General features: G+C 48.0%; 1 protein-coding gene across 1 annotated transcript in view; it reads right to left on the bottom strand.

The window, feature by feature from the left end:
- KL (klotho) overlaps positions 1-4727 on the bottom strand; it is a 360970-nt gene extending 356243 nt beyond the window's left edge. The window contains exon 1 of the mRNA XM_078657164.1: positions 3790-4727. Within this exon, the coding sequence (XP_078513290.1) occupies positions 3790-4509 (720 nt within the window). The 5' untranslated portion in view covers positions 4510-4727. The remainder of the gene's footprint in view (positions 1-3789) is intronic.
- Between the last annotated feature and the right edge of the window lie 12433 nt (positions 4728-17160).

The raw sequence follows: 17160 nt of genomic DNA, 5'->3' as shown, positions 1-17160 counted from the left end.
CAGGACTCTGGCTTGACTCAGGCGCGAGTCAGGCGCTCCCGCTGCGCGTCACCGCTGCGCGATCAGAGCGAGCTTTAAATAGGGCTCACCTGAGGTCCCAGTCAGCGCTAGAGCGCTGAAACAAGTGGCACACTCACCAATAGCCACCCTCAAGATGGCGACCAGGCGCCAAAACCAAGATAGAACAAATCCGCTCAAAACGCGGTGGGGGGAACACTTTAAATGCAGGTATGTGGGCACAGCAAGAAGGAATTAAAAGCAGGGGCAAAATGCAATTTAAAAAACGAAAATGCAAAAAACGGTATTTTAAAACTGAGCAGCGCTGAAGATCACTATTCCAGCAGCATAGCGTGCGTGCGTGCTATTTCCTTTACCAAGGATGAGCAAAGAGAATGCTCACCTTAAATAGGGCTCACCTGAGGTCCCAGTCAGCGCTAGAGCGCTGAAACAAGTGGCACACTCACCAATAGCCACCCCCAAGATGGCGACCAGGCGCCAAAACCAAGATAGAACAAATCCGCTCAAAACGCGGTGGGGGGAACACTTTAAATGCAGGTATGTGGGCACAGCAAGAAGGAATTAAAAGCAGGGGCAAAATGCAATTTAAAAAACGAAAATGCAAAAAACTGTATTTTAAAACTGAGCAGCGCTGAAGATCACTATTCCAGCAGCATAGCGTGCGTGCGTGCTATTTCCTTTACCAAGGATGAGCAAAGAGAATGCTCACCTTAAATAGGGCTCACCTGAGGTCCCAGTCAGCGCTAGAGCGCTGAAACAAGTGGCACACTCACCAATAGCCACCCCCAAGATGGCGACCAGGCGCCAAAACCAAGATAGAACAAATCCGCTCAAAACGCGGTGGGGGGAACACTTTAAATGCAGGTATGTGGGCACAGCAAGAAGGAATTAAAAGCAGGGGCAAAATGCAATTTAAAAAACGAAAATGCAAAAAACGGTATTTTAAAACTGAGCAGCGCTGAAGATCACTATTCCAGCAGCATAGCGTGCGTGCGTGCTATTTCCTTTACCAAGGATGAGCAAAGAGAATGCTCACCTTAAATAGGGCTCACCTGAGGTCCCAGTCAGCGCTAGAGCGCTGAAACAAGTGGCACACTCACCAATAGCCACCCCCAAGATGGCGACCAGGCGCCAAAACGAAGATAGAACAAATCCGCTCAAAACGCGGTGGGGGGAACACTTTAAATGCAGGTATGTGGGCACAGCAAGAAGGAATTAAAAGCAGGGGCAAAATGCAATTTAAAAAACGAAAATGCAAAAAACGGTATTTTAAAACTGAGCAGCGGGGGCTCTATTATAGTGCCTCACCTGTTTCTCGCCTCATCTCTTCAGTACCCTTCTTACCTCACCTGTCCCACGCCTCATCTCGTCAGTACCCTTCTTACCTCACCTGTCCCACGCCTCATCTCTTCAGTACCCTTCTTACCTCACCAATCCCATGCCTCATCTCCTCAGTACCCTTCTTACCTCACCTGTCCCACACCTCATCTCCTCAGTACCATTCTTACCTCATCTGTCCCCCACCCCTTTTCTCAAGGGCTTCTATTAAAGTGCCCAACCTATTCCACACCTCAGGTTCACAGCACCATTCTTACCTCACCTGTCCCACTCCTCATCTCTTCAGTACCCTTCTTACCTCATCTGTCCTCCACCCCTTCTCCCCAGGGCCTCTGTTATAGTGCTTCACCTGTCCCACACCTCATCTCCTCAATTCCATTCTTACTCACTTGTCCCCCCGCCCCTTCTCACCAGGGGCTCTATTATAGTGCCTCACCTGTTTCTCGCCTCATCTCTTCAGTACCCTTCTTACCTCACCTGTCCCACGCCTCATCTCGTCAGTACCCTTCTTACCTCACCTGTCCCACACCTCATCTCTTCAGTACCCTTCTTACCTCACCTGTCCCGCGCCCTATCTCCTCAGTACCCTTTTTATCTCACATGTCCCACGCCTCATCTCTTCAGTACCCTTCTTACCTCACCAATCCCATGCCTCATCTCCTCAGTACCCTTCTTACCTCACCTATCCACGCCTGATCTCCTCAGTACCATTCTTACCTCATATGTCCCCCACCCCCTTTCTCAAGGGCTTCTATTAAAGTGCCCAACCTGTTCCTCACCTCAGGTTCACAGCACCCTTCTTACCTCACCTGTCCCACGCCTCATCTCTTCAGTACCCTTCTTACCTCACCAATCACACGCCTCATCTCCTCAGTACCCTTCTTACCTCACCTATCCACGCCTCATCTCTTCAGTACCCTTCTTACCTCACCTGTCCCGCACCCTATCTCCTCAGTACCCTTTTTATCTCACCTGTCCTGCACCTCTTCTTTCTTATCATTAAACTCGTACTTTTTCGAGTCTCGTTAAAGATCGCTCGGATTTATAAAAATATATGGATATGCTGTAACTCCGTCTTTTTTCCTTACCACTTTTCATTGTTCTTTACATCTTTCGATGGATGCTTTACACAAATGTATAGGGTAGCCTGTAAAGCGTCCTGACCTCTCTGCGCTATAAACGTTAATAAATAAAATGATATAAAAAAGCCGTAACTTTCTAGAACTCTTCTCCGTGTGCCGCTGTCACAGTGCATTATCTGTTAACCTGCTGTTCTACCTACACCTACCCCACCTGCGCCTCACGCCTTTTCCCTAGTGCCTATTGCATCTCCTTGCCTCAAAACAATTCTTTCTTCACCTGGTCCTTGCCTCTCTCACCAAAGCACGTTCCTCACTCCTTCACCTCAAAGCCCTTTTTCGCTCACCTGTCCCTCACCACTTATGGAGAAGTGTGGCTCAATGGTTAGAGCAGGCAGACCTTGATGCAGAGCTGTGGCCAGGGAACAGGGTTCGATTCCTGCCTCGGCGGGTCTCTGGCTCATTAATTCCCCTGACTGGATATTCTCGCCTCAGTGCCTGTTCTGATCATGGGTCCCACGCTGCAACTCTGGGCAATAGCTTGATTAGTCTCCACAACGGCCCCAAAAGCGCTGGGATGCCTGGCTGCATCTGGGGGGTGCCCAGGAGTGGACATAAGCCAGGAAGGGTTCCTAAGCGGTATACGGACAGCGCCGGGACACCTCTGGTGGAGGTAGCTGTGCGCTTTACAAATTCCGACATTTACATTTACATTTATCCTCACGTCTTTGCCACCTCAGCTTTTACACCCGTTCCTTCTGACAGTGCTAGCTCAACCGTCCTCACAACTTTTCCACAGAACAGCTGTTCCCTCGGGTGTTACCCGCCCTTTCTCTTCCATCGACTCTTTCGACACCTGTTCCTTGTTCATCTTCCCCTCAGCCACTCTGGTGGCCTCAGCTCCAGTATCTCCGCACACACATTCCCCGTGCTCGGTGAGGAGAATGTGCGAAAGCGGCCCCAATGTATACCCTCTGTTTTGAAAGTTATAAAAACATACACTAACTGGGGTCAAGGGCCCCTCACACCTCTGTGCGAAAGTTATAAAAACATACACTAACTGGGGTCAAGGGCCCCTCACACCTCTGTGCCCCGATGCGCAATGGACAGCTGCGCCCCTGGCCTCACTCCCGGCGCGCCCACCCCTGCCACTCTTACCTTGATGAGGTTGTGCCCCGCCTGGTAGCCCAGCTGCCGCCCCCCTCGCACCCTGGCGGCAGCATGCCACAAACATACTCTAACTGGGGTCAAGGGCCCCTCACACCTCTGGGCCCCGATGCCTCTTGGCCTGACGCGCAATGGACAGCTGCGCCCCTGGCCTCACTCCCGGCGCGCCCACCCCTGCCACTCTTACCTTGATAAGGTTGTGCGCCGCCTGGTAGCCCAGCTGCCGGCCCCCTCGCACCCCGGGCGGCAGCATGCCGGTGGCATAGCCGTGCCAGGCCACCACGTAGGGGTTGTCCATGGTGATCCAGTACTTGACCTCGGCGCCGAAGGTCCGGAAGCAGAAGTGGGCGTAGTCGGTGAAGATGTCCACCAGGGTGGCGTTGGGCCAGCCCCCGTGCTGCTCCTGCAGCGCCTGCGGCAGGTCCCAGTGGTAGAGGGTGACCACGGGCTGCACCCCCAGCTCCCGCAGCCGCCGCAGCAGCCCGCGGTAGTAGCCCAGCCCCGCCGGGCTCAGGCTGGCCGCCGTGCCGTTGGGGAAGAGCCGGGCCCAGGAGAGCGAGAAGCGGTAGTGGGACACCCCCAGGGTGCGCAGCGCCTCCGTGTCCCGGTACAGGCTGTTCAGGCTGTCGCTGGCCACGTCCCCGCTGGGCAGCCCCTGCTCGTGGGTGAAGGCGTCCCAGACCGTCGGGCCCTTGCCGTTCTGCCGCCAGCCCCCCTCCACCTGGTAGGCAGCGGTGCCCACCGACCACAGGAACCCCGGGGGAAAGGTGTCGTACAGGAAGAGGTCATCTTCCGGGTAGGGCAGTCCGGCGAACTTATTCCAGATCCCCCGGCCGTCCCCGGGGTTCCCATGCACGGAGGTGAACAGCAGCAGAAGCCACTGCCAGGGCAGAAGTCCCCGGGACATCCTGGTGGCAGGACCGGCCTCTCTGTGGTGGGACCCGGGCAGGGTCAGGGCTCACGGGACGTTGCTGCCCGTGCGCTTTAGATCCCGGCTCCGCGGACCCTCCGCGCACACCAAAGTCCTCCTAAGCGATCCGTGCTGCGCCGAAGATCCAGTCCCTTTAACTCAAGTCTCACCGGCTGCTCGCGGCCGCGCCGATCTTAAGCGGCGCGCTGGAAGGCGTTAATAATTACCTCCGCGTTCGTGAGTGGGGCTGGGCCACGCAGGACTGTAAAATATTTACAGCCGCGGATGCTTTATGCTATGTGATCAGAATGGCAGATTATAAAGAGTGTGCGGACGGGGGTGAGGTGTCACGCCTCACGTGTGCGCTTGAGGTAACCCAATGGTCGCTTGGAAACGGCGCTGGAAACTTGTTGCTGTTGGTAAAACTCGCGGCACTTCTCTTTATGTGGGTGCATTCCTCGCAGCCCCTCCGCTTGCACCGAGAGCCCGCGGACGCTGCTTGGCACAGGGTACTCTGGAGAAAAGAGACGGGGCCAGGCTGTGAGAGGATCAGCCCTGGGCACCTGCTGAGTGCCCTCCCACCCCTCACCATCCTCTCTGACTCTGTCATCACCGGAGCGCTTGTGAGCCTCACCCTCTGCACAGCAGTCCGAGCCCAGGAGCGCGTGCTCTGTCCTCGGGGCTCCTTATCTCCATCATCACAGTCATTAGCCCGGGTTATTGGAAGAGGCAAATCAAATGCGGCGTCTGGACCGCACGTCTTCTCTCTGGGGCCTGTACGCGCGGCGGCAGTGATTGATAATCACGCAGACACATTCATCTCCGCGGCTGCGACCATTTTTTTTTTATTTAATAGGTTGTCTCTTCACATTGGCGCTAATGTGTAACTCAGAGACGTCGTAGTTCTGCTGCTCAGCAGCGGAAGGGTATTGGTGTATTGTGTTCCTGCTCGAGCAGCCCAGCAATATATATCATATAGTCCCCCCAAATATCCTCGCCCCACCCTCAATAAACGGTGACATTTGTGTTTCAATGACTGCGTTTACGACACTACAGAGTATGAGCTTTTATATTTGATTCCTCCTAGGGCTCCAACAGGAGAATACTACTTCATACCACCCTTGTGGGCACAGGACAGTCTGCAGTTGTTTGATGAACTGAGGGCATCAATACAATGCAGGTGGGAGTAGGCGTGCAACACCCATTGGGCTCACGGGGCTTCAGCCCCCCCCCCTCGTGTGTCTCAGCCCGGGCTGAGACAGCTTTGCGGCTGGCGACGTCTGATTGCAGCCGCACCCGAGTACTTCACAGGTCTTTAAAAGACCGTTTACTTGTAAGTGATGCTTTTGTTATGTTTTCACCCCTTCTTACAGCCACTCTGGTTACGGCTGGAAGAATTAGCCCCCCCCAAAAAAATCTATGTCAGCCTACCCCCCCCGAAATTTGGCTCTAGTTGCCCGCATGGCGTGGGACTGCCACGACAAGCCGTCGGTGGCGATCCCACCGACAGGCAGCCCTTCGGGCCGACCACCGCATTACGATGGAGGCAGTCGGACCCTTGACTGTTGGGGGACAGTTCGTCACCTCCGACAGGAGCTACTGATCCTAACGGGGCGGCGGTCGGAATCGTGATCCTGAATGGAGGAGGTGCCTGTTCATGATGGTCCCACTGCCATGAAAAGGTTGCCGGAAAGCGGCTTTGAGGGTCCCAAGTAGAGCCCCATGGGTCACTTTAATGTGGCCCTGGGGGCACATACAGTGCCCCCACACATATTCATGCACCGTGTGCCGGACACCAAGTGGTGCCTGCACACGGTGCATAAATGTGCACAAGGGCTCAATAACACTGCAGCTTGTGCTGCTGCTCTTTTCCAGGGCTGCAGCACAAGGGGTGTACGACGGTACAACACAGGTAAAGACATCGTATGCCTTTACCACACATTTTTTACCGCACATGTTTTTACCAGGAACATGCTTTTACAAGGCATGCCATTACCACAAATTATTGTTTTTATATATCAAAACAATGTATTTGTGGGGGACATCCCCCACACCCTCCAACTTACCATAAATGCATGGAAAAGGCATGTGTTGTAAAGTCATGCATGTGGTGAAAATAGGTGTGTTAAAAAATGTGTGGTAAAGGCACAACGAGGCAAAAACTGAGTTGTAAAGGTTGTTTCCCTAGCACAAGCTGCAATGTTAAAGAACACTTCCCCCCCTAGCCCAGTGGGCACATTGTAATTGGATGGTGAGACCGCCAACGTCTGGTTGGGCGCTCCCCTGCCTGCGGCGATGGCGATCAGATGCTTGTCTGGCCACCCCTAAAATATATGAGGAGGGGGTGGTTGCAGAGAGTGTGATTTCAAACAGGGCCACTGGAATTATGCAACAGGGGAGGACCAAGTTATGCAGCACGTTTGGCTAAATTATGCATCAAGAAAAGGCAAATTATGCAGCTTTAATGCTGCACATATTGTGATAGTATTACATCATTATTTTGAAGTTCTTTCACGGGGACCCCTCATCACATTCTGCAGAAGGGCTCCATCATTTTGCTTTATGCCACTGACGGTGCCATGATGACGAGAGGATGAGTGCTTGCTGCTGATCAATCCCTGTATCCCTGCACCACTTTGTGTTTAACCTGCCAGCTTCTGGAAATATTTGACCTTACTCCAAGAGTGAGATTCAGTTATATCCCAGATGATCGGTGATCTTCACATGATCCATTCTCCTTAAGCTACACTTATGAATCAAGGAGGTCCATAGAAGCTTCTCTCTTGACACCTATTCGTGATCAAGTAACAAAGATACAAAGGCAATTGTGCCTCATCGAAAAAATGGTATGTGTTTTCGGTAAAAGCCTAATATGGTCAACTAAAGAAAAGTGTCACCTATAACTAATGATCTTTATTGCATTTGACAGCTATGGGTTTCTTTTCTTGTATGACTTGCCCAGTTCATTTTCAAGTGATTGTCCCTCTAGGAGAACCAGGAAAGGATATAGGATACATGAATAACTTCTTAGGCAGGGGGTACACCATTCAAGAAATGTCTCACTTGCACCAAAGGCTTGTGTGAAAGGGCCTGACTGCTCAGTGGAGACAGTTCTGCAACAACACCACTGCAATTGGGTGCCTGTCAGGGCTTCTCATCAACATATACAAGAGATGCCCCAATCATTACTTTTTATGCTACTGGTTAACTTCTCCTAGCTCTTTATTTGTATATGTATTGTATGTATATATCATTTGCTGCGACTAGAATGCTGATTTCCCTTCATAAGTAGACAACAGCCGAGTTTATGTGAAGCTATTAGCAAACGAATGAAAGAACGTTTAAAGCCATTGATTTCATTTTCTGAAATATTTACAAAAGTTTTTGCCTTATGTCAGGAGGAATGAGTAACTGTTTAGCCTATGCATAGTTTAGCAGGTGCCCACTGGAGGCCCAGAACAATTGTGGCAAACATGTTTTTCTTTACAGTTCCAGTGATTATTGGCATCTACATAAATCCACGCATTTCCCTTACTTGCACTCCTGTAGAAAAGGTATATGTTCGCAAAGCTAAGCAGCTAGATTTTGTGTATTACCACACAAAAGTGGAGTTGTTATACATCTGTATGGTGCAGAGGGAGCCACAGTCAGGATAGTCCTTTGGGGCTAGCTTCCATATTGAGCAGAGTTTGGAAATTCCTCACATTCCGTGTTTCAGTCGAGCTAGCCATTCCCTGCTCGCGTGATGCAGTTGTAACACAGTGAAAATGACGACAGCATTCGATTCCCAGTTGCAGAATACTAGCGCACAGGCCTTCATTGTTATACAGATTTTAAGTCCATAAATGCTCTTGCCATATACAGTGGCTATGGACCTCATGTGTGCATCAGAGGCCTTGAAGGAGCAGCCTGGGCTTTCTAAGGCGGGCAGAGCCACCCTCCTGTGAGACTGAGGACATAGGATGATGCAGCAAGAGCCTTATGGACAGAATGCTCTTCTTGTTGCAAGTTGGCTTAGAGATGAATGTGAGGCCTGTGTGGTGTGATTTGTGAACTGTCAGTCTAGAGGAGAAGACCCATGTTTCAATATAGTAGGGATACAGAGGTAGGTGGCTACCAGCCAAGAGTGTATGTCCATCGGTGTGAGTCTGTGAGGAGTCTACAAGGCGTGAAAGAAATTGTGAGAGGGCAGGTGGTGTAAGTTTGAGAGCTGGAGGACTGGAGCTGCCAGTGGAGCAAAGTCGAGAACTGTGAGCAGACAGGAAAGAAATCCAGAATAATCATGGCTGGGTTCTGATTTCCCAAAAGAGGGGCTTGTTCCGAAGCCCTTCCACAAATGCAATCTTTTGGGCAGGCTTGAGCTGGCTGATCAGAAGAGAACGACTACAGCATCACATAGATAAGTGTAACCCAAACCACAAAGTTGGGGAAGAGAGAAAATAACATTGATTTTTCATTTTTAACAGTCTGTGTTGTATTGTCTTTGGTAGGAGGTTGTTTTTGGAGAGTTCCAACGAGACAACCAGAGAGGACTAGTCTGAGGACCTCAGAATCCTAATGTGTGGTTCTCGAGGTCAACCCTTCCATCTTTCCTTTAGGACTCCGCTTCCCCTTTATTAAGGTATCAAAGGTGGTACAGAGGACCCAGGCTTACTGGGAACGGATTTAGGCAAGAGAAGGAGAGTCACACTCCTGCAGGTTGGTTATCAGAAATTCCGGATTGTATTACCCAAAGCACAGAGGCACAGATCAAAAGCTAGCGGGACAGGTTTTCACCTACAATCCAGAGGACACCCATCAGTGAAAGGGTCACACCAAGCGGGAAAGGATAACATATGCCCAGGGGATGTATCTATGCACTTACCGAGCGCGAGCAATAGATACGCTGTAACTAGTCCCTGTCTTAGCAGGTGTCCTGCTCCGGAACTTAGCAAAGATGGGATGTCACTGCTGCACCGGGAGGGAACGAGACTGATAGAGGGAAGACAACAGACATATTAACGTCACATACAGGCAATAGTTCAGTCGTAAATTAGGGAACACAAAGAGACCGAGGGAAGAAAACAATAAAAGGTGAAGAAGTACTAAAGCTGGATGTGAACCATAAAGTGTTGAGAGAGCTCAACACTCGATTTTGCCAGACAGCTTGCTCTTCTACATTTATGGTCTTATAAACTCTTCTGCCACTGACTGTCAAGACCACTAAAATGGTTCTTATATTTTTCCAAGAGATGTGGAAGCAATGAACGTGCATACTGCGTCGAGGGATGGGGATGGGGGTGGGAGGAATGGACGGTGAAACAGATTGTGTGGACGGATAAATATGTCATTGTTTTTGAAGGACTGGACCTGTGGCAGTTCATTTAGCTAATGGTGTTTTGTGTGCCTCTTTATATTGTTAAATTCATAAAGATACTCTGCCCTCACAGGCACTGGAACATGCACTTAAGAAAAGCTGAACAAACTAGGTGTCTCTACACTGTGGGATAACAGCAATCCACTGTGAAAGAGACGGGGTTACAGAGCACGTGCTTTCAATATATAAATATGTTGAAATGGATTTCTAGTAGAATTAATGATCTTTGGACTGCAAAAAGTTCGAAACAGATTGGTTTCACCTTTAGAGCAAGATACACCACTGGGGCTGCCATCAAGAAGGGATATTGAATGCTGATAACACCCTTCAAGTAGGTGGTAAACCAAACTCAAAAGGGAAGGGGTCCCAAGGGGACCCCTTCCCCTTTGTGAGGATCTGAGAAAATATTTTTAAAAGCAGGCAGTGGTCCCAGGGGCTACTAACTGCCCTTAAAAAAATTGAAACAGAAAATTTTCATTTTTCTTTTTTAAATGCATCCCGTTTTCCTTTAAGGACAACGGGCTGCATTACAAAACAAGCATTTACAATGCAACGGTTTCGCCTTTGTAAAAGCTAGAGGTATTGGCATTGTAAATGACAAATTTTTTATTTATGTTTTGGTTTTGAAAACCGATAAATAAATGGCATTGTCATTTACAATGCCAATAGCTTAATCTCTCGCAAATGCGAGACCTATTGCATTTGCACCCACATGCACGCACACAGAGAGCCACCCACACACACAGGGCATGCATGCTGGACCTCTCTAAAAAGCCCTACAGTCCCTTTCTTGTTGATTGACGGTGCAACTGTCACCTGACCGTTTAACCTACACCAGTAGCATTCTACAGTTCCTTGCTTCCACATAAATAGATATCCATTCCCATGCTATTTACTTGTAATGCTTCACAGTACCATACATAATTTATTTAAAGCGAGACCTAGTGGCATTGCCAATGCTTATTAAGCACTAAAGGTTCCAAACGTTACATTTGCCCAATTTAAGGCACTCAATTTACCAAGGTAATGGTCATGACTAGCAATCACTAAGTTGCAGCAAAGAACGTTCAACTCAGCCAGCCATCCTCGCAGGCCTTGAACCAAACGTCCACGTACCTTCACCAAACACGTATTGTAAATACTTATCACTACGACACTGAGGCCCACAGTGCCCGGATGCTGGTGCTTGCTCGTGCCTCGCCATGGGTAGTAAGCTCTATATAAATGTAATTACAATATCACAAAGAAACTTGGAATGCATGGAATTGTTTAACTGAATGCACAAGACTAACCCTAATAACCAACAATATCCAAAAACCCTGGACTAACTAACCACTAACGTTGGGTTACAGAGCAGTGTGCTGCCCAGTGTAAAACGCTTCAAAACATTAGCGGAAGTAAGCACAATATAAATACAATACCAACGAAGGCTTATTTGTTATACGCGGTGCTATTGTTGCAGTGATCTAGAAGCCCGGAGCATTAAAAAAAAAAACACGTTAGGGTTTAAAACTCCTGGTTACATCTTTGTGGGCGTGCCCAACCCAGTATAAAATACCTTCCACAAAAGTACAGCTTTCATTCATTGATACCCTACTTAATTGGAGTCATGTTACTAAAAGTTGCTAAATTATGCACTAATACTATTACATTCACTATCTGATGTAGCCAAAGGCGACAATTACATTGTTTAAGCGTCTAGGTAATTATTGTAAAATTCTATTGGATCACGTACGATGGATGCAATACTCTCAAAAAGGCACCTCGCTCAGGTAACGGATCACCATTTGGAAAGTTGTGGTAAATAAATAAATAATACCTCTATTTTTGAATGCTTAAATGAATAACAGATAGCTCAATAAATAAGAGTCAAGATTCGAGGTAGTAGGAGTTTTGCAGGTTTAATACAGCATAAGGACAGGAACAGGACAACCTGCATAGGAATAGGATGGCAGGGCCCGGCAGCTGCCGGGGCAGGATCTGGGATGAGCGCGCTGACTTTTAATAACAATACACGATCATATATACTAAAACAGTTGCATTACAGTACATAGGATAGGCGGAGCAGTGGGTGTGGTTAATAGCAGTCGCGAAAGATAAGGGTGAAAGTAGGTGTAACAGAGGCGTATACATAGACATGTGATGCAAACGTAACAGAATATGTCATGAATGGGGCGGGAACATGGAGGGGCTACCTAAGGAGCCGGGACCTCTGACCTAATGGTGCGCGCAAGCTGGCAATGACGTGTTACTAGGAGAAGCTGGGGGCTATGAACTCTGTGCTAGGAGCAGAGACTGAAGTCTGGAGAGTCAGGGCGACATGTACCTAAGCAGTATCTAGTATCTGATGTTTAGAGAACATGTTGATAGAATCCAAAAGTTATCGGGGTAGAGGCTAACAGACTCTAAGACTGGAGCATGCATTATTCTACATGTAGTGCGTGATGAAGAATATTAAATGACCATTAAATGCAGTATTTCTCTTACATGGAGACGTAAAGGCTAGACAATGACGGAAACTATTGATACAGTTCAGTAGCTTAGGAATGCAGAGAAGGAGGACTGAACTGATAACTGGAATCATAACATACTCTTGGCAGACTCAGAGGCAGAGCCAGGCTGAGCCGGGCACTGCGAGGCAGGAAGTAAGTGAAGGGTCGAGGATACAGGTGGGGGCTGTATCGCTCCTCAGCGAGGGCTCAGGAGACAGGAGCTGAATCTGGTGTCCGGGCCCTTTTGAGGCCTAGAAACGGGGACTTTACAATGGAATAACGTGTACACTGAGAAACGTGGCAACGTAACTTTACATAGGCCTGATATTCGTAGTATTCACGAGGACTGGAAACTGACATACTAGAGGTGGACACAACTGTAATTGCGTCATTAATCGAACATAGGGAATACATATGCATATTAATCATGCACAGATAACATATGATGGAGGACTCGTAGGGACACAGAACATGGCAAAATTTACTTTTCCACATTCCCTCCTTGTCACTACGTTTCCATCAGGAAACATCAATATTCATGATACCATCTATCATTTCATACAGTATCATTTGCTCGTCTCGAATTTTCTGGGAACGTGTTTTAGAACGGGGCTTGGGACTAGGAATACAAGAGGTAGCACAAATGCCGCAAATCGCAGGGCCACATTGTATACAGAGGCAGCAGCTGAATATGATCGCTACTGCAATACCTAGAAAGGACAAGACTTTCCATCCCCAGGCGGAAATTATATTCCAGAACCAACCGGACCATGTCCAGGTGCCTGGATCTTGGTGTAACAGATGGGCAATTTTATGGAGTCTGGTTATAGCTGAATAAACAGACGGCGCGTTATTTGGAATGAAAATGCAGCAACTAGATCCGATGACTCTACAGGCCCCGCCCCTATCGGCCAATATGACGTCAAGGACGAGACGATTCTGTAAAACGACAAATCTCATAGCAGATTGCTCTTCGGTTATGTTACCTAGAGCAGAGGCAGTCTCATTGACTACAGCTTCAAGGGTTCTGGTTAACCTACGAATTAGTTTACTATTCTGGATAGGTCCTATAAAGAAAAAGAAACCTCTGTTGAAATCTGTATACTGTTCTAGGGCAGTTTCAGTATAATCGACAATGGGGGACTCGATCTCCCTACTATGTCTAATGTGTACTAGATGTGTGTTTCTATGATAATCAGGTGGGGCTAGGAAAACAGGTGGCAGTAGGAAGGCAATGTAACAGGTTCCCTCCCAATCGAGGGGCAGACGAACATATGCGGTCTGACCACAAATAAAGTAAGAATGACGGGAAGCTTTAAAAATAGATTTCCCACTGTCACTGTACTTGACAATAGTAGTACAATCGCTATGTCCTACATGTACGGAACCATTATTTCGGACACATAATTCGCCTTTGACTGGTAGTACTGAAATAGCAGGTAAGTCTGGAGTGGAATCAGACTGAACATTCAGGACCATGAAATTCGAAGAATAATTACCTAAATTGTAAACTTCGTTTTCTAGATCTAACCCTGTTCTGTGGGGAAGACCTTGCTTGTCTGGGAAACATGTACTATTAAGAAAAGACATATCTGTTGAGGATGACGTTAACGTGGACCATGCTCCACACGAACCATTATGTGAAAATGGATAAGGAAAGAGTGGCAGAACTCCCTTCGGTGTCTGGAAAGGGGGGAGTCGACCACACACCCAACAATTAGTGGCATTGCTGGTCTGGTGTGAATAATGTAACATGCGGATGAAAGAATTATTACGCATAGCGAGGCGGTAAGAGAGTTCATGAGGAGGTAGATCACTAAACGTGTGCTCTACTGTAGCATTGGAAGACTTATTTACATGAGAAACTGGAAAATACAGATAAAATGCATAACTGGTGCAGGAAATCATAATACTGAGAAATAATATGAAACATAGAAAAACGATACATCGGATTGAGTTTTGACTAACTCTCACTATGGGGGTCTATTTTGTACATGTCAGAAACCGGTCTAACCGTTTCACCTAGGGGAGGACTTAGACAATCAAACTGGCTGACTTATTTTACTAGACCTTAACTTGAGTTTATACTCCTGTTGCGGAGTTTTCTCTAACAGGGAAGGGTTCGTAGCAATGTCTTTTGCGGGACAGTCCTTAAAATTCTCGGAAATGTTCTTTGAGATTGGTTTCAATCCATAACATTTTTTAATATGCGAAAGATGCACCCAGCCTTTGCGTCCCTCCAACTTCACGGCTGTACGGGTGGCCAGGAGGACCTGTCGGGGCTCCTTCCAGCGAGGCTCCAGCGGACTTGAGCGATCGAAATTTCGCACTAGGACCATGGATCCTGGAACGATTTCATGCGGTGCCACCTCGGTATTGTCTGGAAATGCGGCAGCAACCTGTGAACGACAAGAGTTGAGGGCAGACATCAAGGAAGCTAGGTAATCTGTCAGCATATTACTTGAAACATCGGTAATACTTCGGGGTCTAGGAGTACCCCACATGTTAGGGGGGCGGCCGAATACGACCTCATACGGGGACAGACCTGATCTGGAATGTGCGACCATGCGCATGTAAAACAAAGCGACTGGCAGAGCTACGAGCCAGTCCACACCTTTCTCTTGACAAACTTTTGCAATACGGATTTTCAAAGTCTGATTATGTCTCTCTACGAGACCGGCTGCTTCAGGATGGCGTACACAATGGAACTTCCACTGGTACCCTAACAATAGGGAAACGTGCTTCATGAGTTCAGATGAGAATGGCTGGCCGTTGTCAGAATATACGACTCTAGGGAGTCCATAACGGGGGAAGAACTCACGAACCAACTGCTTGGCAGTGGTCGCGGCTGTGTAATCTGGAACTGGATATGCCTCCGTCCACCTGGACAAAGCGCATACAACTACAAGGACATACTTGAAACCTCGACATCGCTCCATCTGAATGTAATCCATCTGGAGGACTTCAAAAGGGTGGTCAGGAGGCTGGAATCCACCTTGTTCCACCGGGACACTTTTACCTGGATTGAACTGACAACATATCATACAGGTACGGACTTTCTGCTTGGCTGCAGCTCGTAAATGCTTGTTGAACCAAAGGTTCTGGATACTGTCTAACATGGCTTTTTCTCCTAAATGTGCTGGACTATGTGCGGTATTAATAATGACTTGAACCATAGAGTCGGGGAGAAACCATGTGGCTCTACCCTTCGTTAACCATCCTTGATCTGTCTGGACCCCTCCTTGTTCGGACCATTTCTTGATTTCATCGGGAGTAGCATGTAACTGGATATCTATGACATCTTGAGTAGGGTCTTTAACTGTCATGCATGTAATCGGATCTGGAGTGTGCGTCTGTGTCGGATTCACTGGAATGTCTGGAGTCTGAGCTGTAAGCTTGGCTGTGCGATCTGCTAGATCATTACCCTGGGAAATAATGTCAGTAACTTTCGTATGTGCTTTGCATTTCATGATAGCGATGGATGTCGGTAAATGTATTGCATCTAACAGAGCTTGAATAAGGAGACCATGCTGAATCTTGGTTCCATGAGAAGTCATGAAACCTCTCTCTTGCCAGAGCACTCCAAAGTCGTGTACAACTCCAAATGCGTAACGTGAATCTGTGTAAATATTAACTTTCAGGTTCTTGGCGTGTATGCAGGCTTGTGTCAGAGCAACTAGCTCCGCTGCTTGAGCAGACAGGGTGTCAATGCGGTGTGTTTCAATAACTTCAGTGTCAGTAGTCACTGCATACGCGGCGACTAGTTCTCCTGTACTTGTTCTCATACATGAACCATCCACATAAAGTGTCAGGTCTGGATCTGGTAATGGAATATCTGTCAGATCTTGTCTTGGCTTTGTCATGATGTTAACTATTTCCACACAGTCGTGTGTGGCAGAATTCGAAGTAACTGATGGTAACAGTGTAGCAGGATTTAAAACGTTGCAGCGTCTGATTTCTATGTGTGGCTGGAACAGTGTCAGTTCATAACCTGTTAAACGTGCAATTGTCAAGTGCTGAGTTTGTGTTCGGTTTAAAAGAACTTCCACGGAGTGTGGAACTTGTACTGTCAGGGAGTGTCCTAATACTATGGAATCACTTTGTCTGATAGCTAGTGCTGTGGCTGCAACTGACTTGAGGCACGCAGGCAGAGCCTGGGCCACTGGATCTAATGTGCTCGAAAAATAAGCACAGGGCTTGTACTGTCCTGCTTGATCTTGTGTGAGGACTGATAATGCTGTACCTTCGCGTTCAGTGACGAAAAGTGTAAAAGGCTTACTGTAGTTCGGTGTTGCTAGAACTGGAGCTTGACATAGGGCTTTCTTTAACTCATTGAAACTGAGTGTATGTTCAGATGTCCAAGGGAGGACAGTCGATACGGCTGCCTCCTGTGTCGTTAACTGTATCAGTGGCTTGGCTAGAAATGCATACTGAGGAATCCATTGTCTGCAATAAGAAGTAAGGCCAATAAAAGCACGTACCTCCTTCTGGGTCTTGGGCTGAGGAAGACTCGCTATTAACTGGATACGGTCTGGTGTCAACTGCCTACCCCTCTTGGACAGTAAGTGTCCTAAGTAGACCACTTGCTGGACACAGAATTGAAGCTTCGAAGGGGACACCTTGTGCCCCATCTCGGCTAGGAAATACAAGACTGTAAGGGATGCTCGCTCGCAGTCACGTTCAGAACGGGCTGTGATCAGGAGATCATCGACATACTGGAGCAGGGCAGTGTCAGTTGGCATGTGAATGTTATCTAGTTGTCTCTTGAGTGCTTGACTGTAAATACTAGGACTTTCTGTG

The sequence above is a fragment of the Lissotriton helveticus genome, chromosome 8 (assembly GCF_964261635.1).
Source record: "Lissotriton helveticus chromosome 8, aLisHel1.1, whole genome shotgun sequence".
Taxonomy (NCBI): Eukaryota; Metazoa; Chordata; class Amphibia; order Caudata; family Salamandridae; genus Lissotriton; species Lissotriton helveticus.
Note: the sequence above shows the minus strand (reverse complement) of the source record. Positions and strands in the feature narration are given on the sequence as shown.